Consider the following 17,330-nt stretch of genomic DNA (forward strand, 5'->3'; position numbering starts at 1 on the left):
TCTTTAAAGGGAGAATGTCATTCAGAAGAGTTCTCTCTCTGTTTTACTTAAACAGTGAGTGGCTGCTTCACAGAAGAAAGATTGCACCATTTCACAATAGTGACTTGCTGCTAGTACTTAGCAAACTGAATCCTAGCTTTGGGTGATAGCCCGCTTCTGTAATGTGTGGCTTTCCTTATGAAAATTTCAAGTTTTCTAGAATTCATTTATACTGGGATACTATCAGCCACTTCTGCAGGCTGTAACTCCACCACAATCAATACATTACCACAAAGTACAATGAAGGAGTCTCTGTCCAAAGACATTCAGTAGTGCAATCTTCATCTTCCTTGGTGGTCAAATAAGCAACGTGCTGGTTAATGCTTTAAAATTAATCTATCTGTTCATGGTCACTGACAGTGCACATGTATATACTTCAGGGAGTTAAGCGATGTTTCTGGACACTATAGGAAAGATTTCCTTTCCTCTTTGCTCATACTCCTTCCCCTTATATTACCTATCACCACAAAAATAAGCATACATTCTACTGAAAATTGATGGTTTTCTTAATTTATGATGAATATGGATATTCAGGGTAGGCATTAAAGTTGGCTTATTTCTGTCACTATTGTCTCTAAATTCTCAGGATACAGTGCACCACTGCGGTTTCTTTCCATAAGGATTGCATAGCAAGAAGGAACATTTAAGCCTGCAATTTTTGCCTAGTCTGGCTGCAAATCTAGGACTGCATAGGGGGCGTTTGAATATGAGAGGAGCCCAAATGAGCTGATTCTTGTCCTTTTACAACACGCTACTGATGTAAGGGCTATGGAAACCAGATAAATACTACAATATCAGCACTGTAAGGGATTTTCCTGTATTGTTTAAAGCTGCCAAATGAGTTTCTGCTGCCTCCTTTGAAGCCCCAGATGTGTTTGTGTGAGGGAAGGAAGGTATGTTGCTAAAACCTGCCATGCTCTTCTCTCAGCTGTCGAGCAGCTGTTGGGGAGTTCTTGCATCTGAGTGCTATAGAAGCCCTGAAGTTATTTAAGATTGGAGGGGTCAGAAAACAGCGCTAAAGCAGTTTTGCACACCCAGTTACTCATCTTCATGAATACTGTTGTGGCAGGAGAGGGATTCTAACTTGCTACAAAGGGATTTTAAATCTAAAAATTGGTCTGTATCTTTGATACAGAGCTCGATATATTTTTGGGCTTGTGCAAATATATGCAGTTACTTACTTAGATGACCTAATGAGAAATGACGATGAGCCTTGGGGAAAGATGGGGAATAAGGGAAAGCTGCTCTGGGGACAGAAGCATTGGAATTAGTTTGTTAAGATAATTAAATTATCTGTTGGGCAAATTACTTGAGACTCTTCAGAGACCAAAATTGAATTTCCTTCCTGTTGGGAGCTAGAATCGTCTAGTGAGGAAAGACTTAATTCTATTTTTATCTTTTACTCAATAAATATTTGACTATAAAAGTTTTGTCTACTATCCCAAATCATTTGAAACTAATCACCTGGAGGGTGTGATCCACAATGGGAAAAGTCCGAGGGAGAAGAGGCATTTTGTTTGTTTTTAAGAAACAGATGCTACCATCTATTTGGAAGAAGTTCCAGTCCTTTGTTACAGTAGCTCAGGTTTAGTGATCAGCAAGGGGAGTTGATAGGGATAGGGGAATAGTGCAATTATTAAGAAAAAGGACTGGTAAAGACTGAAGAAAAGTGACTCGTCTATCAGCAGGATGTGTATGTTTTTGGCCATGTTGTTTCGAAGCTGAGGATGTCTGCATGTTTATGTTAACACTGGGTCTCCTTGTCCTTGGAATGAAATTGCCTCATCATCAGAGCCCCTTAGGGGATTGGAAGTCTACCCAAGACGTCATCCTTCTCTTTTAAAGGGGAGAAAACTGCCAGTTCTAGTGTCTCTGACCCCTTCCTCCCCCCTCCCTTTTACTTACAGAGCATCAAGGGGCGGACCTTACTTCTGCAAACTACACATCTTGCGTTCCCCTTTGAGTATTCATTTTTCTCCGAGCAGTAATTTGATTCTGGGCTGTTCCAACTTGCCTGTAGTGAATAAGCAGAGAACTGCATGTTGAAAGGCTGAGTTTTCTCTGTAGGCACAGTTTTCATCATATAAGGATGAGAATTTCTTGCAAGTTTTGAACGAGATTAAAGTTGAGAGGGTCCTCTTGGATTTTTTTTTTTACATATCTATATCTATCTATCTATGTATAAAGAGAGGCCTTTAAAGGATTGTAACTGTTGAGGAAAGGATCAACATGACACTGCTGGAACCAGAAATGCAGATGGCAACACTCCAATCAGGTATCACCCCAAACATATCCCATGGGTAAATTTTGCTAGAGAATCATGGTCGCTGAACTGTATAGGGAGTGCCAGGAGGCTATGTGACTTTGAGTAAAGACAAATTAGAGAGTTGTGGTAACTTCATGTGCAGGTTGCAGATGGATACTAGTCGGATGTTAAATACTGATCACTTTAGAGCTTCATCAGAGATAAAATTATCTTTCTGTTCTTCAATTGTTGGTCCCCAGTGTTAAATTTAAGTGCCTCATGAAGATTAGAAAATCCCAGTCAAATTTAGGACTTGTTCTAAATAAATTTCCTCTGTTCAGCTTTTGGCTGATTTATGCGGTTTTATTGTTAATTATTTTTTGATGAAACACATTCTTTATACTTTGGAGAGATTTTAAATTGTGTATTTTGGGAAAAACACTTCTGCTTTGAAACTTTCCAATACTTGTTTTATACCTTGAAAGACTGTTTCCTTGAGAATTAAAATGGTATTGTGTTTATATGATTTTTGTCCTAAATACTATGGTCTGTTTTGTGATACTGTGCTTACCTTTTAGACATGTACAGAGTTGCATTTATGCCGTGTAAGACATCCTAGAGTGAGAATTATCTGTTAATGACAGTATGGTGTACTTCTGTAGAGCATTTTTGTCTGAGGCTTTAGAACATTCTGTAGTCATGAAACTTAACAAATATGTATAGATATGAGTGTCCTCTGTTCTATGGATGGGAACAGAGACTGACTGTAACCTTGATAAGATCCGACTGCAAGCTAGTAGTAGCCTAGGAGTTTGGGTTTGCATTTGTGTACTCTTAATCTCTTGTAGAGTGTTGCCTGAAAAGCAGCACATACGTAATGCCAAAAGTGTCAAGACAGACTTGTTTCTGAAAGTTAAATGCTTTTTCTTTTCCTCAATTAGTGATGTTGAAAGAGACAAATAAAACAATAACTTCATAGTTTAATATAGTTTTTTCAGAAGTTGCTGTTATTTTTTCTGAATTTGTGGCACTGATTTCCCTAACTTGGAGTTTTACGTTTTGTAAAATATCTGTGAAGATTGCGTATGTTTATAAAGATCCTCCTGTATGACCTTTATTTTATAGTTCTGATATATGGTTGTATTCTTTGTTGTTTAGAGAACCAAAGCATGTTTTTTCCACCTCCTGATGTGGATAGGAAAGGCAAGAGAGGTGTTATGGCAGGCTACATCTTATATGGAATACATAGTTCTGGTCTCAATTCAGAAGGGTGTTTAGACGCAATACATCATCCCTCCAGTCATAGTCTTTCAGTCTGTGAATTTTGGAGGTAGGATTTAGACATTAGCAAGGTGTTTGGTATTGAACAGGATGTGTATGGCAAGACGGTATCTAATCTGTCTTTTCTGTGAAGACACTTTTTTTTCTTGATATAACAGTTGTTATGTAAAGGCCTGAAAAAGATGTTTCCTCAATGTGCTTTGTTTCTAATAGATTTTCTAATTATGTTAATTTTTTTTGCAGACAGGGAAGAGCCATGGAATTTACATTTTGGGGTTCTTGTAACTGAATTTGTGCATGATATTCTGGGGAAACTCACAGAATAAAGTAAGACTTGTTAACATTAGGGAAATAGCCTTCATATTAGTATTACTTTTTTCAAAACTTTATTTGTGGCTGTGTTTCTCGTTTCTTCCAAATCATGAAAACTCCTGAGGCTTGCATTTAATTTTTAGGGTGAGAGTTTCTCCCACTAAAGAGTACTTGTATGTAGCTTTCCCCTCAGTCAGCTAACCCTAGTCATAGATTATGCAGTGGCGTTCTGCAATGTTGAGGCAATTTCCTGGCAAGCTTACCTTACCTAATGAAGGATACAGATTTATTGCACCTCCTCCATCAGTGGCAGCTCTCTTTTCTCCTGGATCAACCACTGCTGGAAAAATATTAAGCAAGAAGCAGGCAAATGTTTACGTAAATGGATTCACAAGATTGGTGGGGAAATTAAGTATGACAACAGGATGGAACCTTATGCTTAGTAAGTTTTAAAGATCAGTCTTGAAGAATGGAAGTGTATTACAAGCTTCTAGATAAGGAAAAAAGCTACTTAATGCTGAGACCAAATTTTTCAACATATTTTTTCTAAGAAGAAATTAATATTTAGTGACTTCAGCTGCTGTTGGTTGCTACTGTTATTTGGCTTAGTGAGGTAATTAAGTTGTCAGTTGAGCAAACCACTTGAGACTTTTTAGAGACTGAAATTGGATTTTCTTTCCATTGAGAGCTAGAATAATCTAATGAGGAAGGACTTAACTTCTCAAGGCTTCTTGGTCATTATGTTCATCTCCAGAAGCCCTACGGGAAAAATGGAAGCTGGAAACAGTTGTCCCAGTCAACTCATCAAGGTTTTTTGAACAGCCATTGAAGAACTAGGAGAATCGTGACCTAAGCTGGGTAAATAAATTATGCTGGTAGACGTTACACAGCTTGCACTCCACAGACCAAATGTTCTTAAAAGCATGCGGGTCGTAAGACTGTGCTTATTTAATGCTTGGGTACTAATGGGAGTCCATTCAAGAAGTAACAGTATCTGAAGCTGTAGCTGACATAGGAAATAATATTTGTATTCCATGTTGGTGGGCACATAAAAAGCAACACCTTTGATACTAAAGATGAGAAAACATTCTTAATATTTTAGAGAAAGAACTGAGAGGGAGAATACCACTTTACTATTCTGGGAGCAGAATAGCTTAAGCAGGGAGGGACTATTTCTTCAGAACAAACCATAAGTGAAGCAGGAACAACATGACTAGTGAGGTGCACATTGTATTAACCAGAAAAAATTAAACACACCTGTCAAACCGAAAAAGGGAAGAGTAAAAAATCAATACAAGTGATGACAGCTGACAAAGAAAAAGTAAAAGTGAAAATCAGTCTGAAAAGACATTTCAAAAAGGCAATAGACCCAGAAAAAATTGCGAAAATAAGAGCAGAAACTTAACTACTGTATTTGATATCTCATTGGACTACTGAACTTGTTTGAAGAACTATGGTATTACTGACCCAGTCATTCAAAAAGCAGTCATACACAGTGAGGCAAAATTCTACATTCATATTCAAGAATACAGTTTTGGAAACAGCCCTGTGCCAGTTTGCGTGTTTTCATTCTGTTGAAAATGAAGCTGATGTGCAGGTCTATACCAAGCTCCTGGCAGTGGGAGGTCCCTCATTAGTGTTTTTCTCCAAGAGTCACTTGGTCCTTTTTGCTGCCTTGACTCTCTCAGCATATGACTCATTTGTTTTCTTTATATTTATTTGCTGATTCCAAAAGCTTGCTGTTTCCTTCTCATTATCTACTTCAACCTAATCTCCCTATGTAGCCTCTTTTTGTGTTCCCCTGTAGCCTTTGTGTTATTCATGTCAATACCTAATTATCCCATGTGGAGATCTTGCAAATTCTTTTGCTGTTGGTCACTGTTCGGTCAAGATATGGACTGAATAGTTTGTTGATATGACCTGGCTTTGTTTGTAACAGTCTGTTTGGCCCACTGAAAGAATGAGTCATGAATATTATTTTCTTTTTCTTTTTTTCTTTTTTTTTAATGAAGAGGGAAGAGTGCTAGACGAATACTTTTTTGACACAATCTACAGTCCAGTAACACTTAAAACTGTTTTTGTTTTTGAACAGCCGTATGAGGGACTCGTGCAACTTAGGGAAATCTCAGGAGTCTTGGATGTGCTGCTGGCCTCTATATGCAAATTTTGTGCTTAAATGGCAAATACAAACTTCCAGAGATAATTTAACTTTCTTTTTTATTTCAGTTATTATTGTTCACAAGTTTCTTTTTATGAGTCCTAGCAGGTGGCTGGGCAGAATTGTGTGTGCAATACACAGAGAGGTACAATCAGCCAGATAGATAAACCGTAAATTTCAGATCATTTTTTGCAGACATTTTGCATGTATGAGTAAGTTATGGCCACTTCGGGTCACTTACAGTCTAACAGTGCATTGCCAGAATTAATGGATGTTAACACTTGGCCAAATGGCTACTTTTATTAATGAATTCTATTTCCCCTAAATTTTGCTCTACTTAAAACCTTATTCGTTTACTGTTCTGGGTAGCATTGGTTTGTTTCTGTGCACTACACTGTGGTTTGCACTGTCTTGGTATATGCTGCATGTTAATAATCGTCTCTGTGTAATCTTTATTTCTTTCTGTGAGTATACTGAAAAAATTAAGACCTGTTCAGCATAGAGTGATCTATTGGATAGCATCTTTGGGTTTTGGTACGTTGTTCCATTGACCTGCTGAAAAAAATCTTAGAATCTATTACAGATCAAGCCAGGTATGCAAACCGGAAGCAGGTTGTTCTAAACTGTTAGAACTGCGGTTTAGATGAACAAGATGGTTTTCTCCATGCGTATTGAGAGAACAAAAGAAGTGTTGTTTTGAAGTCAGCACTGTAAATGAGTATAGAAATAATTCCGTTCTCTATAGTGGATAAAACTTGATTTCTCTGGTCTAATTTGCTTTGTATCCATCTGGTTCTGAAAAAGGAACAATCATTTCAGCTGAAAATTAGTGTCATCTTGAATTGAATGTAAAACTTCACTCATTTTCAGGGGAAAAGTTGCATGTTTGAGCTACTTTAGCAGATTAGGGATATATTAAACTCAATTTAGGACAAACCGATGCTGATCCCATTCATTCTTTCTTTCAAAACACATCTCCCAGGCTCTTTCTCTTCTCTCTTTAAAGGATTTAAGTTGAAGTTTAGGCATGTCAGCTGCTAAACTACTTTTAATGGGAAGAAAGGGGACAGCATGTCTGTGTATTCATATTCAGCTCTTTCTGGAGTGACAAATGTCAGAGCTGCAGTTTTTGTGGTTAGTTATCTCTTTTTCGTGTTTTAAATAAAGTTTAAATTCAGTGCTGGGTTTTGGTACTCATAAGAATAACCTCTCATTCATGCACTAAAATGCCTTCTAACTTCATCTTGTCTTTTTCAAGCACCTGTTAGTAGGATTGTTTCCTTACTGTTGTTCTCATTTCCTAGTAAGAGGTTTTTCTAGTTGTGAGTTTTTTCCTGTAGTTTTTGGCATTTCATTTTGTTTGAATAGTAGAACTTAAAATACCGATTATTTTTTTGTCGTCGTCTTTCTTTCTTTTTTCTCCCCCTCCCACACCCCTCCTTCCCTCCACCCTCCCACTCCCTGGAGTTTCGAGATTGCAATGAGTTCTTGAATCAACACAATCAGGATTTTGGTTTTGGATGGAGGGTGAAGGTGAGGGGAAAACATTCCTACCTTTATAGTTTGCATCATCACCACTTTAAAAATAGAACTTTTAATTTCAATTTGGAATGTATGGCATTTGGAAACGTAACCTTTTGTATCTAGGTAGCAAGTTCCTGGGGAGTGTAAAGAGTTCCCTGGTTGCTGGTACAGTTCCCTGAGATGTGTATATTCTGAGTAGTGATAAAATGACTCTTCGCTGGCTTTTAACCAGAATCCTGCATGTGATCCAAAGGCTGAACAAAGTTATGTGAGCTTCATCGTCATCATGCAGTGGGAATTCTTTCCGAAGCAGCAAATGGGACGTTCCTGAAGTCAGCTTTGAATATGGAAATTTTTATGCCAGAGCTACTAACTGCGTGAAGTTCTGAGTTGGCTGTTACAAGACATGGAGTGAGGAGTGCACAACTGTAAGCTGCACATTACTGAGTTATTCCATTCATGAAAGATTTGAACATATCCTTTTGCTGCCTTTTATTCCTGTGATTAACTATTGAGTAATCAAATCACTGTGGTGTTGTGTTAGCCAAACTAGAGTTAAAGGACTGTATAGAAACTAAATATGTAAAGGATGCTTTCTTTTTTTTTGTCAAGAATGACAGCCTATAATAAAGACTACTCATTAGAATCACTTAGTTGAGCAGTACCAATTCTACTGACAACTTTAAATTTAAACAAGAAACTGCTGCAAATCTGTTAAAACCTGGAGTAAGTATTTGTTGAAGTGTTAAATTACCTTTTAAAAATAGTAATTTTTTCTCTATCTGCTTTGAAAATACTCTGTTCATTCATTTTATGCAGCGAGTGTTACACCACAGGTTGAGAAAAAGGGAGTAGGAAAAAAACACCCAGGCAGCTTTTTGTCTTTATCCATTCTGTGAACTAAGATGAACTTGCAAGGGCACACAGAGGCTGCATTTGTTCTAAAACAGCAAAGATGTGGTAGACACAAAACAATTATTCATGGACTGCTTTGTTTCCTAACCTTTCTTATTGCTCCAGCTTACTTTAAATTGTAACTATTGAGAAATAACTTTAAGGGAGGGGTGTGTGTGTGCACGCGTTTTAACCAGTTTCCAGTCTACATACTAAGATTGTCATCATCATACTGTAATTTTTTGTATCATTCACCAATTGTTATTAAAAACTAAATGAAAGTTTAAAATGCATGTAAACTCATGTCAGGTTTTATATGCTGTAACTTTAATCAAAGCAGAGTCTTCCTTGCTGCGAACTTAATGCATTATGTATAATGGGCCCTATTTAATTGCTGTCATCATATTCTGTAAGTTACCTGTTCATTTACATGATGAATATGAATCAACCTTTCTTTAGGAACATAGTTCAAGTGTGTGAGCAAAATGAATTAAAAAAGAATTATTTAAATCAGCTTCTTATTTGGGGTCTTTAGGCATGATTGTATAAAAATTACTTAATGATTATTTAAATAGGCTCAGACTGATCATTGTTATCTTTGTGGCTCAGGCTGATCATAGTCATCTCTGTGGCCTGGCACTAATTTAGGTTCTGGATTAATATCTGAACGTGTGTTATGCTGAGTCTCTCTAAACTGGTATGATGATTACACCATGCATGCTTTGCCTGAAGGGATACAGTGCAGACACACATCCGTTCTATCTTCCAGTTACCTGGTTACTCCTTACTATCCAGTGTTTGCCAGATTTAAGAGATGACTAATGTTTAACAAAGCGCTCAAGTTTCCATTCCTGTGTGACAGCAGAAATTTACATTAGGGTTTAGATTCAGGATTATTTTTTTGTAATAATGGGATTCATGTCCAGTGTACATTTTGATACTAGGCATAAAAATATGAATTTTTTTATATCTATATGAATCAGTCTCTAATGTATGCCCAGAGCTGTATAGATCAGTGGTGGAGATTATAGGTAACTGTTAAGGTTTTTGGAATGTCTCTGATGTTGTTGTTTGTTATGTGGAAACTGACATAGATACATTTTAATATTTAACTGTTTGCTATCTGCTTTTACCAGTCTCAAATGACTCCTGCAGCATAAACACCCCCTCCTCTAACCAAACAAAAAATCCCACAAAAAAATCAAACCCCAAAACCTGAGGTAACCTACGGCTTCCTGTCGCATCTGGATGCTCCTTGCTGCTGAGCTGATGCACCTCAGTTCAGACTTGCAGCACCCTCTGCTGTTCTGACCTTGGGGTTCTTCCAAGAAGAGACTGACACTTGTTTCAAATTGTCTTTTCAAATGCAGAACCTCAGCTGGTTATCTTGAGGCCGTCTGAACTTTTTTTTCGCTTGTGACTAAGGAAACATGAGCCCTGCTTTATGAGGGTGAAACTAGAATAATCATCTTAGTGGAAGAAATATTGCCCCCCTGTCCCCTCAATTTCTTTGTCAAGACAATTTTACTAACAGAATCAATATAGGAAAGTAGTTTAATTACATTGGCACAGCTCCCTTTTGTAATTAACCTTAGTGTGGTTTAAGAATGTTGTATAATTTAGCAATAGTTTAAGTAGGTAAAGAGTTATAAAGAAACAGAACTGGAATTACCCTTCAGGGTCACAGAGCCCACTCCCCTGCTTTTGCAAGTAATCAGGTCATATAATCCCCTTCATAATTTTATCAAGCACCATTTTAAAAAGTGTTAGATTTCTCACTTGTCAGCAACTCATACTGGAAAGCTGTCCTAGAATTTCTCTCTTTGGTTAAAAATCTTCTAATTTTCAATATTAAATGAGCATGTGTGTCAGTGTCTTTTAGTCCAAATAGCTTTTTGTGGTTAAACTGATTCAAACCTTAATGCAGGCAAAATATCTTCACTAGAAGAAGCTGCATCCACTTATGATATCCTTAAGTAGGCAAGTGCTAAAGTAGTGTCTACTAATGTGAGCTGCTGAATAATTTTTTGTATCTTTCTATCATGATGCTTATTTTAAATCAGATCCTCTAAGTAATGTTAATGATACTTCCTAGGCATTATGCGCAGCATTGGAATCCCAACAGGTTAGGAACCTATTTAATTATCCAGTGTGAGAAGTAGGTTGAGAAACGTATTTATGGTTCTTTGTAGTCTTTTCCATTTTCTTTGCCCTGATTGTTTTTTCTCAAACAAGTGTATCCCAAATAAAGAAGTTGCAGCTTCCAGTGAAGCACAAGCTGGCTTGATCAGCCTGTAATGATAAATGACCTTGATGAGGATGAGATTCCCCTCCCCCCGCTGGAGATATTGAAGCTGGTTTTCCTTGTCTATGTCTTTCAATATTTGAGAATTGGATTTTGCTTTCACTGGTGTCAACTCAAATTAAATATATGCCTTTTAAAAATAAATGGAGTAGTTCTGATTTATTAAGTTACTATCTGACACTGAGGTACTGTTAGTTAAAAATTACAACTCTGAAAACTTTTGGTTAAGCTCTTCAGAAAGTACCTTGAGCTTGACTTATTGCAAAACACTCCCAAGGCTTAGAGCCTTCAACGTTCTTTCACTAAAAGCTGAAATAAACAGAAAACACTTTGCAGTACGCCTTTGCTGACCCCATGTTACCTCAAACTAAGCAAGAACAAGATCCAGATTAATCCAGAGACTAACATGTGAGTGTCTGGAACAGTGTAGTGTACGAAAAGTGGTGTCTCAGGCAGGAAAATTTCAGCCCATTTAAAGGTTGAAGTGTCTTTAAGTTTAAGCTAGAAAGTTACCTGCAGCCTAAATGGGCCAGAAAAGAATAGCAATTTTAAACAGAAATGCAATATTCTACAGAAGTTTAAGTAAGTTGTTGGGTTTTTTATTTTATTTTATTTCCATACAACTTTAAATGTACTACACACAATCTCATTTCTTGTTTGGTGGGTTGGTTTTTTTTTTTTGGTGTGTGTTTTTCTTCTTTTTTTTTTTTCTTTTCTTTTGTTATGCTTTATTTTCTTCTCCTCCTTGTACTGGGCTTTTGCATTTTGGTGGCAGACTGCTTATAATAAGAAACTGCTCCACTCCTCCCAGTTTTCCTCGGAGAGAGGCACTCACTGTTTGCTGTGGCTGTTGATTTAGTGCCTGGGAAGAATGAGGTTTTTTGGACCACTTCCTCGTCACTCTCTCACTAAGGGAGCCTGCGTCATTGAGAAATGTTTAACCTTCTGGCCCTGAAGCGGGACTGGAAACTTTGCTGCAAAATCTAGAAACTAAAACTAGATCTTGAAAATGTTATTTATGCAAGCTACTCTTTCCTTTGATTTAATTAGGACAGGAGATTGCAGAGCTTGATTTAGAGTTTTGAGTAGCTAATAATTTGGAGAGTGAGCAGGAGGGAAAAATTAGTTCTTTAGTGAAGAATGGTGAGTAACTGGTTTAGGGGAGGAGGAGAGAAGAGTTGGGGGCAGAAGACGGGAAAGTGTGGGAGGACTGCGTGGGGAAAGGCTGTCCTAAGATCGTAATTCTGGCATTGTCAAATGCTTAAGTAGTTCTCTCTAATTTGTGTAAGGAGGCTGGCTCTGCGTAATTTTATTCATATAACACGATGGTTTCAAGATGCTGATAGCAGAAGCGTATCCTGAAAAAGCATTGTGGAACAGTTGTTTTCAGACTTAACCTTGAAGCATGAGTTGGTTGTGGAGAACTAGGGGCCTAAATTGTGGTGGAAGCTTTTATTTCCAGAGGTTTGAGCTAATAATAGATACTGCCTCTCCCTGTAAACTTTGGTATGACTACTATATGTCTGATTTTTCCAGACTGTCCACTTTTTTTCCTCCCTCCACTCCCCCCATCTGGACCACAGGGGTTCTTCTAAGACTTGTGCAGAATTTCCAGATGTCTGGCTGCCCTGCTGGAACTACACCCCATTAACTGAGAGGGCAGAAGACATTCAGAAATCCCAGACGTTTCTGCAGCATAATCATAATAAATCTGACATATCTCGAAAATGTTGTCCTTTTGCAAATTAAGTATATAATGTGCTTGTAGTGCAGAGAGTAATCCTCGTGTGTCCACAGAGTGTTGGACTTATTGTACATGCTCTGGCAATCTACACAACATGTGCTTGTATGTTTTATATTCCAAACAGAAATGTGGCAGCTCTGTCTCTTGGGGTCCAACCTCTTCATGGTAAAGAGATTGAAACTAAAATGAAGAAGCTTGACTGAAGGTTGAAATAACAGGAAAGGGTTTGAACTGTCCCAATGATTTGTCATGACACATGGAAGGGAGGGGAAGGGGCTGTACTTTTCTTCACTCCTCTGTTTTTCATCATTAGCAACTCAGTGCACCTCCTGCTTACCCCCAGCTAGCGTGGATGTAAATTGGAAAATTGGACTTTTTTGTGAGCAGCCTAATTCACTTTTGAAAACAAAGCCCTTTTTAAAAAAATGGCTGTTTTCTGCTGGATCAGTGAGCTGAATTAACTCACTGAACTTTCTTAGGAAACCTAGAACCATCAAAAAGAAGGATGAGAAGTCAAGCAAGATGCTAGGTTATTTCATCTGGCTTTGGTCACATCACTCAAACTGTCTGTACTAAATAGTGAAACTGAATAAGGTAGAAGAGAACCAATTTCAACTCTGAAGTCAGCAGTAGGATGAGAAAACTGCTGAACACTAGATCATGGAAGCAGTAAAGAGTGGCAGTGGCTGGGCAATAAGTCTAGGAGAGAGAAAAGATCAGGCAGCAAGGAAGGATATACAGTGTGTGATAGACTCAAATAATTAAGAAATGTATGAAATTAGAAGTGGGTAATTTTTTAGGGTCCAGAGTACATGTCACTCTGGAGAATATTAAAAATATGTGCATTTCCCCAGTATGAGGTTTGTCATGTTAGAATTTTTTTTGTTGTTTTTACTCTGAGGTTGCTACATATCTATGAACAGACAAGCAAGCTGCTGGAAAAAGGGTGATTATATGTCTACCACAGAATGGTTGAAGTTGGAAGGGACCTCTGTAGGTCATCTTGTCCAACACCCCTGCTCAAACAGGGCCACCTAGAGCCAGTTGCATAGGACCATGTCCAGACAGCTTTTGAATATTTCCAAGGATGGAGACTCCACAACCTCCCTGGGCAAACTGTGCCAGTGTTCAGTCACCCTCACAGTAAAAAAGTGTTTCCTGATGTTCAGAGGGAACCTCCTGTGTTTTAGTTTGTGCCCCTTGCCTCTGGTCCTGTTCCTGGGCACCACTGAGAAGAGCCTGGCTCTGTCTTCTTTCTACCCTTCCTTCAAGTATTTATACACATTTGAGGCCAAATGTGTGGCCTCACCAATGCTGAGTAGAGGGGAAGGATCACCTCCCCTGATCTGCTGGGAACATTCCTCCTAATCCAGCTGGGGATACATTAGCCTTCTTTGTCCCAAGGGCACATTGCTGGCTCGTGTTCAACTTGGTGTCCACCAGGACCTCTAGGTCCTTTTCTGCCAAGCTGCTTTCCAGCCACTCGGCCCCCAGCATGTGCTGGTACCTCCTCTGGGCCCAGCTATTCAGGCAGTTTTGAATCCACCTCACTGTCTCCTTATCCAGCCCATACTTCCATCAGCTTCTTTATGAGGCTTTTACAGGAGACAGTGTCAAAAGCCTTCCTGAAGTCAGGGTAGACAATATCCAGTGCCCTCCCCTCTTCTACCACATCTGTCTCTCCACATTGTAGCTCAAACCTAAAGACGAGTTTTGCACAATAGCTGTCATGCTCAGGCAAAAATATTTTCTGATAGGAGAGAATTGTGAGTTTATAGTAAATTCTGGACTTAGTATAGCATAGTTGCCAAAGGAAGCATATGGCAATGTCTATACTGTTAAAATTGTTTTTGTTCTACAGAGTTTGTTTGTAAGTGACTTCTGTTCAGCCAGCTGTTAGATGTATTTGGAGTGAGCAGCCAAGTCCTGTCAGATCATAAGAACTGGCAGGCATATAAAAACCATATCTTTTTCAGTTGCATATTTGTCTATTCAATTAGATCATCAACCTGTTTGCTTTTATGCAGTCCCACTTTAATTATCCCTCTCTTGTGTCTGGATTCATAAAATAGATTCAGTAGCCAAGGAAGGATGCTAGGATTTCTAATTCCAGTTCTGACACACAGACTCTGTGTTACATGTAAATCTCTCCACTTGTTTTAACTCGGTTTATCAAACCAAAGTTTTTTTAATAAATTGAACTGTTTAGAATCCATAAATGTGAGGTTCTGAGTGACGAGTTCTGGTAACTCATACCAAAGCGACAAATAGGAGATCTTAAAGGGTTGCCAGACAACTGATGAAAGATAGTGACTGAAGAGGTTTCTCTGCATATTGTTTCAGGTGAGCTCACAGATTTAGGAGGAGGGAAGCAGAACAGGAAGCTGAGGCCTGAATCAGAATGTTCCAAGCACAGTTACCTTTACAGTTATAAGCACTTAGGCTACATGCCTTTCAATGCTTTTAAGCCAGTTGGGGGTTAAAACTCATAAGACTTGGCAGGTTTTGCTGGGGCAACAGAAGAGGATACACCCTCCTGGTTACTTGCCTTTTCTCTTTGCTTTCATGGCTGGGATTACCAGAACTCCTTGGTTGTGAGATAAAATTTGTTTTAAAGGTAATCATGCTCCTTGCAAAGGAGGCCTGTGTCTTTGCTTCCTCTCCCCCCTTCTTTTGGGTAACCACATAGGTCAGATCAAACCATGTGCAGTATTTTATTGTACTTTCCCTACCTCTCTAAAATCTTTTCTGCCTTAAACTTCTGCCAGTGATGGTAGTATCATGGGTGCTTAAAAAATTGCAGTCTAGCCTATGGGGAAAGGTCTTTGGGGCAGAGGTTTGGAACTTGGATATGTGCAGGCTAACTTTAGGATGTAAAGCTACAGTGTTACATTTTCTGGCAATTCCCTTCACATGTGAACTTACACTGAGGTACAAAGCAGTAAAAGCAAGGTAGCTCACCCTGGTTTTCACTGAAGGGAGCTCTTGTCTCTATCTATGCAAAATTACTGTTTCTTGCTTGAGCCTGGTTTTTGGTGAGCTTTTTTCCATCCAGAAATGGTTCTTTTCAAATGCTTGGAAAATGGGATTTATTGTGAACCACGTGAATATTTTAGGTCAATTCAGGTTGTTTGGGGAAAATACTATGTTTTGGTCTGGTACCTGCGAGTATTGTGACCAAATCACTGGGGAGAAGTACAAATGATGTATGAACTGGGAGAAGTTGTACGTGTCATACCAAGAGTCTGTCTTCTGTTATAGCCTTGAACAGCTTCAAGGAAAATAAACCTTTGCTTTGGTTAATGCAGAATATGATTCACTTAAAAATGTGGTCTATGAAGAAGGAATGGTAGTACCATCAAAACCGCATCTTCCTGAAGTGATAGGCAAGTGAATGCCATGAAGGCATTAAAGGACTCCGCCCACTGTAGCATAACCAGGATATTTTTTCCTGCTAATCAAAAGTTGAATAATTCAGTGGCATGCAGGTAAAAACTATCCCAAATCCATTCTCACTCCCTCTCCCTCTTGAGATTCATGCTTTATGTTGCAGTTAAAGTCTGAAATGTCTGGACATTAGAGGGGACATAAGTCCATAGCAGATCCTGGAAGCTCTTTCCTTCTGCATCAGTGCAGTCCATTCCATGAAATTAAATGGTTGCACGCCTTGACATTGTCTCAGGCCTATTTTATGTTGTAGCTAAAGATTAAAACTCGAACATGCTATGCGTTTTTATATTGGGAACATAAATTCAGTTGACAAAGCCACCATGAAAGCTTGAGATTGGCATCTGTCCAGGGGATAGCTGAGAATTTCAGCACTAAAGGAGGAGTTTGAGCATTTGACATTGGAGGTGATTTATAGATCTTTGTCAATGCAAGAACTGAATTTTACATTCTAAGGACGAAATTATTTCCTGTCTCAAAAAATCCTGACAATAGCTATTTTTTACTGTGGCGTGAGATGAGCATCCGTGACAGTGGAAAAGGGGACCGCCACTTTCAGTGGCAGCTAACCACGGAATTGGCTTAGCAGTATCATAAAACTTGCCCTCCTACTTTACCTCATCCAAGCCTCTGCTACTACGTGTCTATGACAAAGCACTTGAACCATTTTTGGAGAAAAAGTTAACAGTTGAAAAAACCCCACATCTAAAATTATTAACATTGGCTACTAACATATTAAATGAATGGGATGGTTTACGGTCTTTTTAGAATTATATCTCCATTAGTGCATTGTTTCAAGTTGGGAAGCAGTCTGCTGCAACCATAAAAGGTAAACAGATATTTTAATAAAAATCTAGGTTCTGGAATTGCAATTCTGTATCAGATTAACAAAAAATAATTGTCATATTGAGCCTCAACAATGTTGTTATTTCCCATGTAACTGATGTGTTTGGAGAAGGAACAGTAGGTTTCTAGGCAAAAGTCACAATCCTGTTGCAAGAGTTTACCTAGTAGCTATTCTGCTAGTATAAACTGCGAAGCAAATGAAGGGTTTGCTAATCCTTTCACAGGCAGTGCATGAACATCGAGTGAAGCCTGGCTGTTCCTCTCTTACTTTGGTAGTTTAAAAATAGACTGCATTTTCCAAGTGTTTGCAGGTAGCCCCTTTGTGCAGAAGGAGGGTTTGATAGAGAAAAAACCTTTTATTGCCAGAAGCTGAAAGGATGTGGGAGGAAGAAGTGCGGGGTATCTTCTGCTCAGCAACCACAGGAATTAGTGACATAACTTCTCAAACTCTCAGACATGCCTTAACATGAGGGGAAGGGTATCTTTCTCCTGTCCTTTCCTAGTTATTCCCTCCTAAAAAGAAATTGCTGTTTTA

At 38.6% G+C, this 17,330-nt stretch overlaps 1 protein-coding gene across 5 annotated transcripts in view; it reads left to right on the plus strand.

Annotated features, from left to right (window-relative positions):
• MRTFA (myocardin related transcription factor A) overlaps window positions 1-17,330 on the plus strand; it is a 102,542-nt gene that overhangs the window by 25,370 nt on the left and 59,842 nt on the right. Inside the window, exon 1 of one of the 5 annotated variants that reach the window (XM_075500080.1) lies at window positions 2,037-2,314. The exons of the other annotated variants lie outside the window; for them this stretch is intronic. Within the exon in view, the coding sequence (XP_075356195.1) occupies window positions 2,269-2,314 (46 nt within the window). The 5' untranslated portion in view covers window positions 2,037-2,268. Of the gene's footprint in view, window positions 1-2,036; window positions 2,315-17,330 lie in introns of those variants that run through there. 5 annotated transcript variants of the gene reach the window in all.

This window comes from Mycteria americana, chromosome 1 (genome assembly GCF_035582795.1).
Source record: "Mycteria americana isolate JAX WOST 10 ecotype Jacksonville Zoo and Gardens chromosome 1, USCA_MyAme_1.0, whole genome shotgun sequence".
Classification (NCBI taxonomy): Eukaryota; Metazoa; Chordata; class Aves; order Ciconiiformes; family Ciconiidae; genus Mycteria; species Mycteria americana.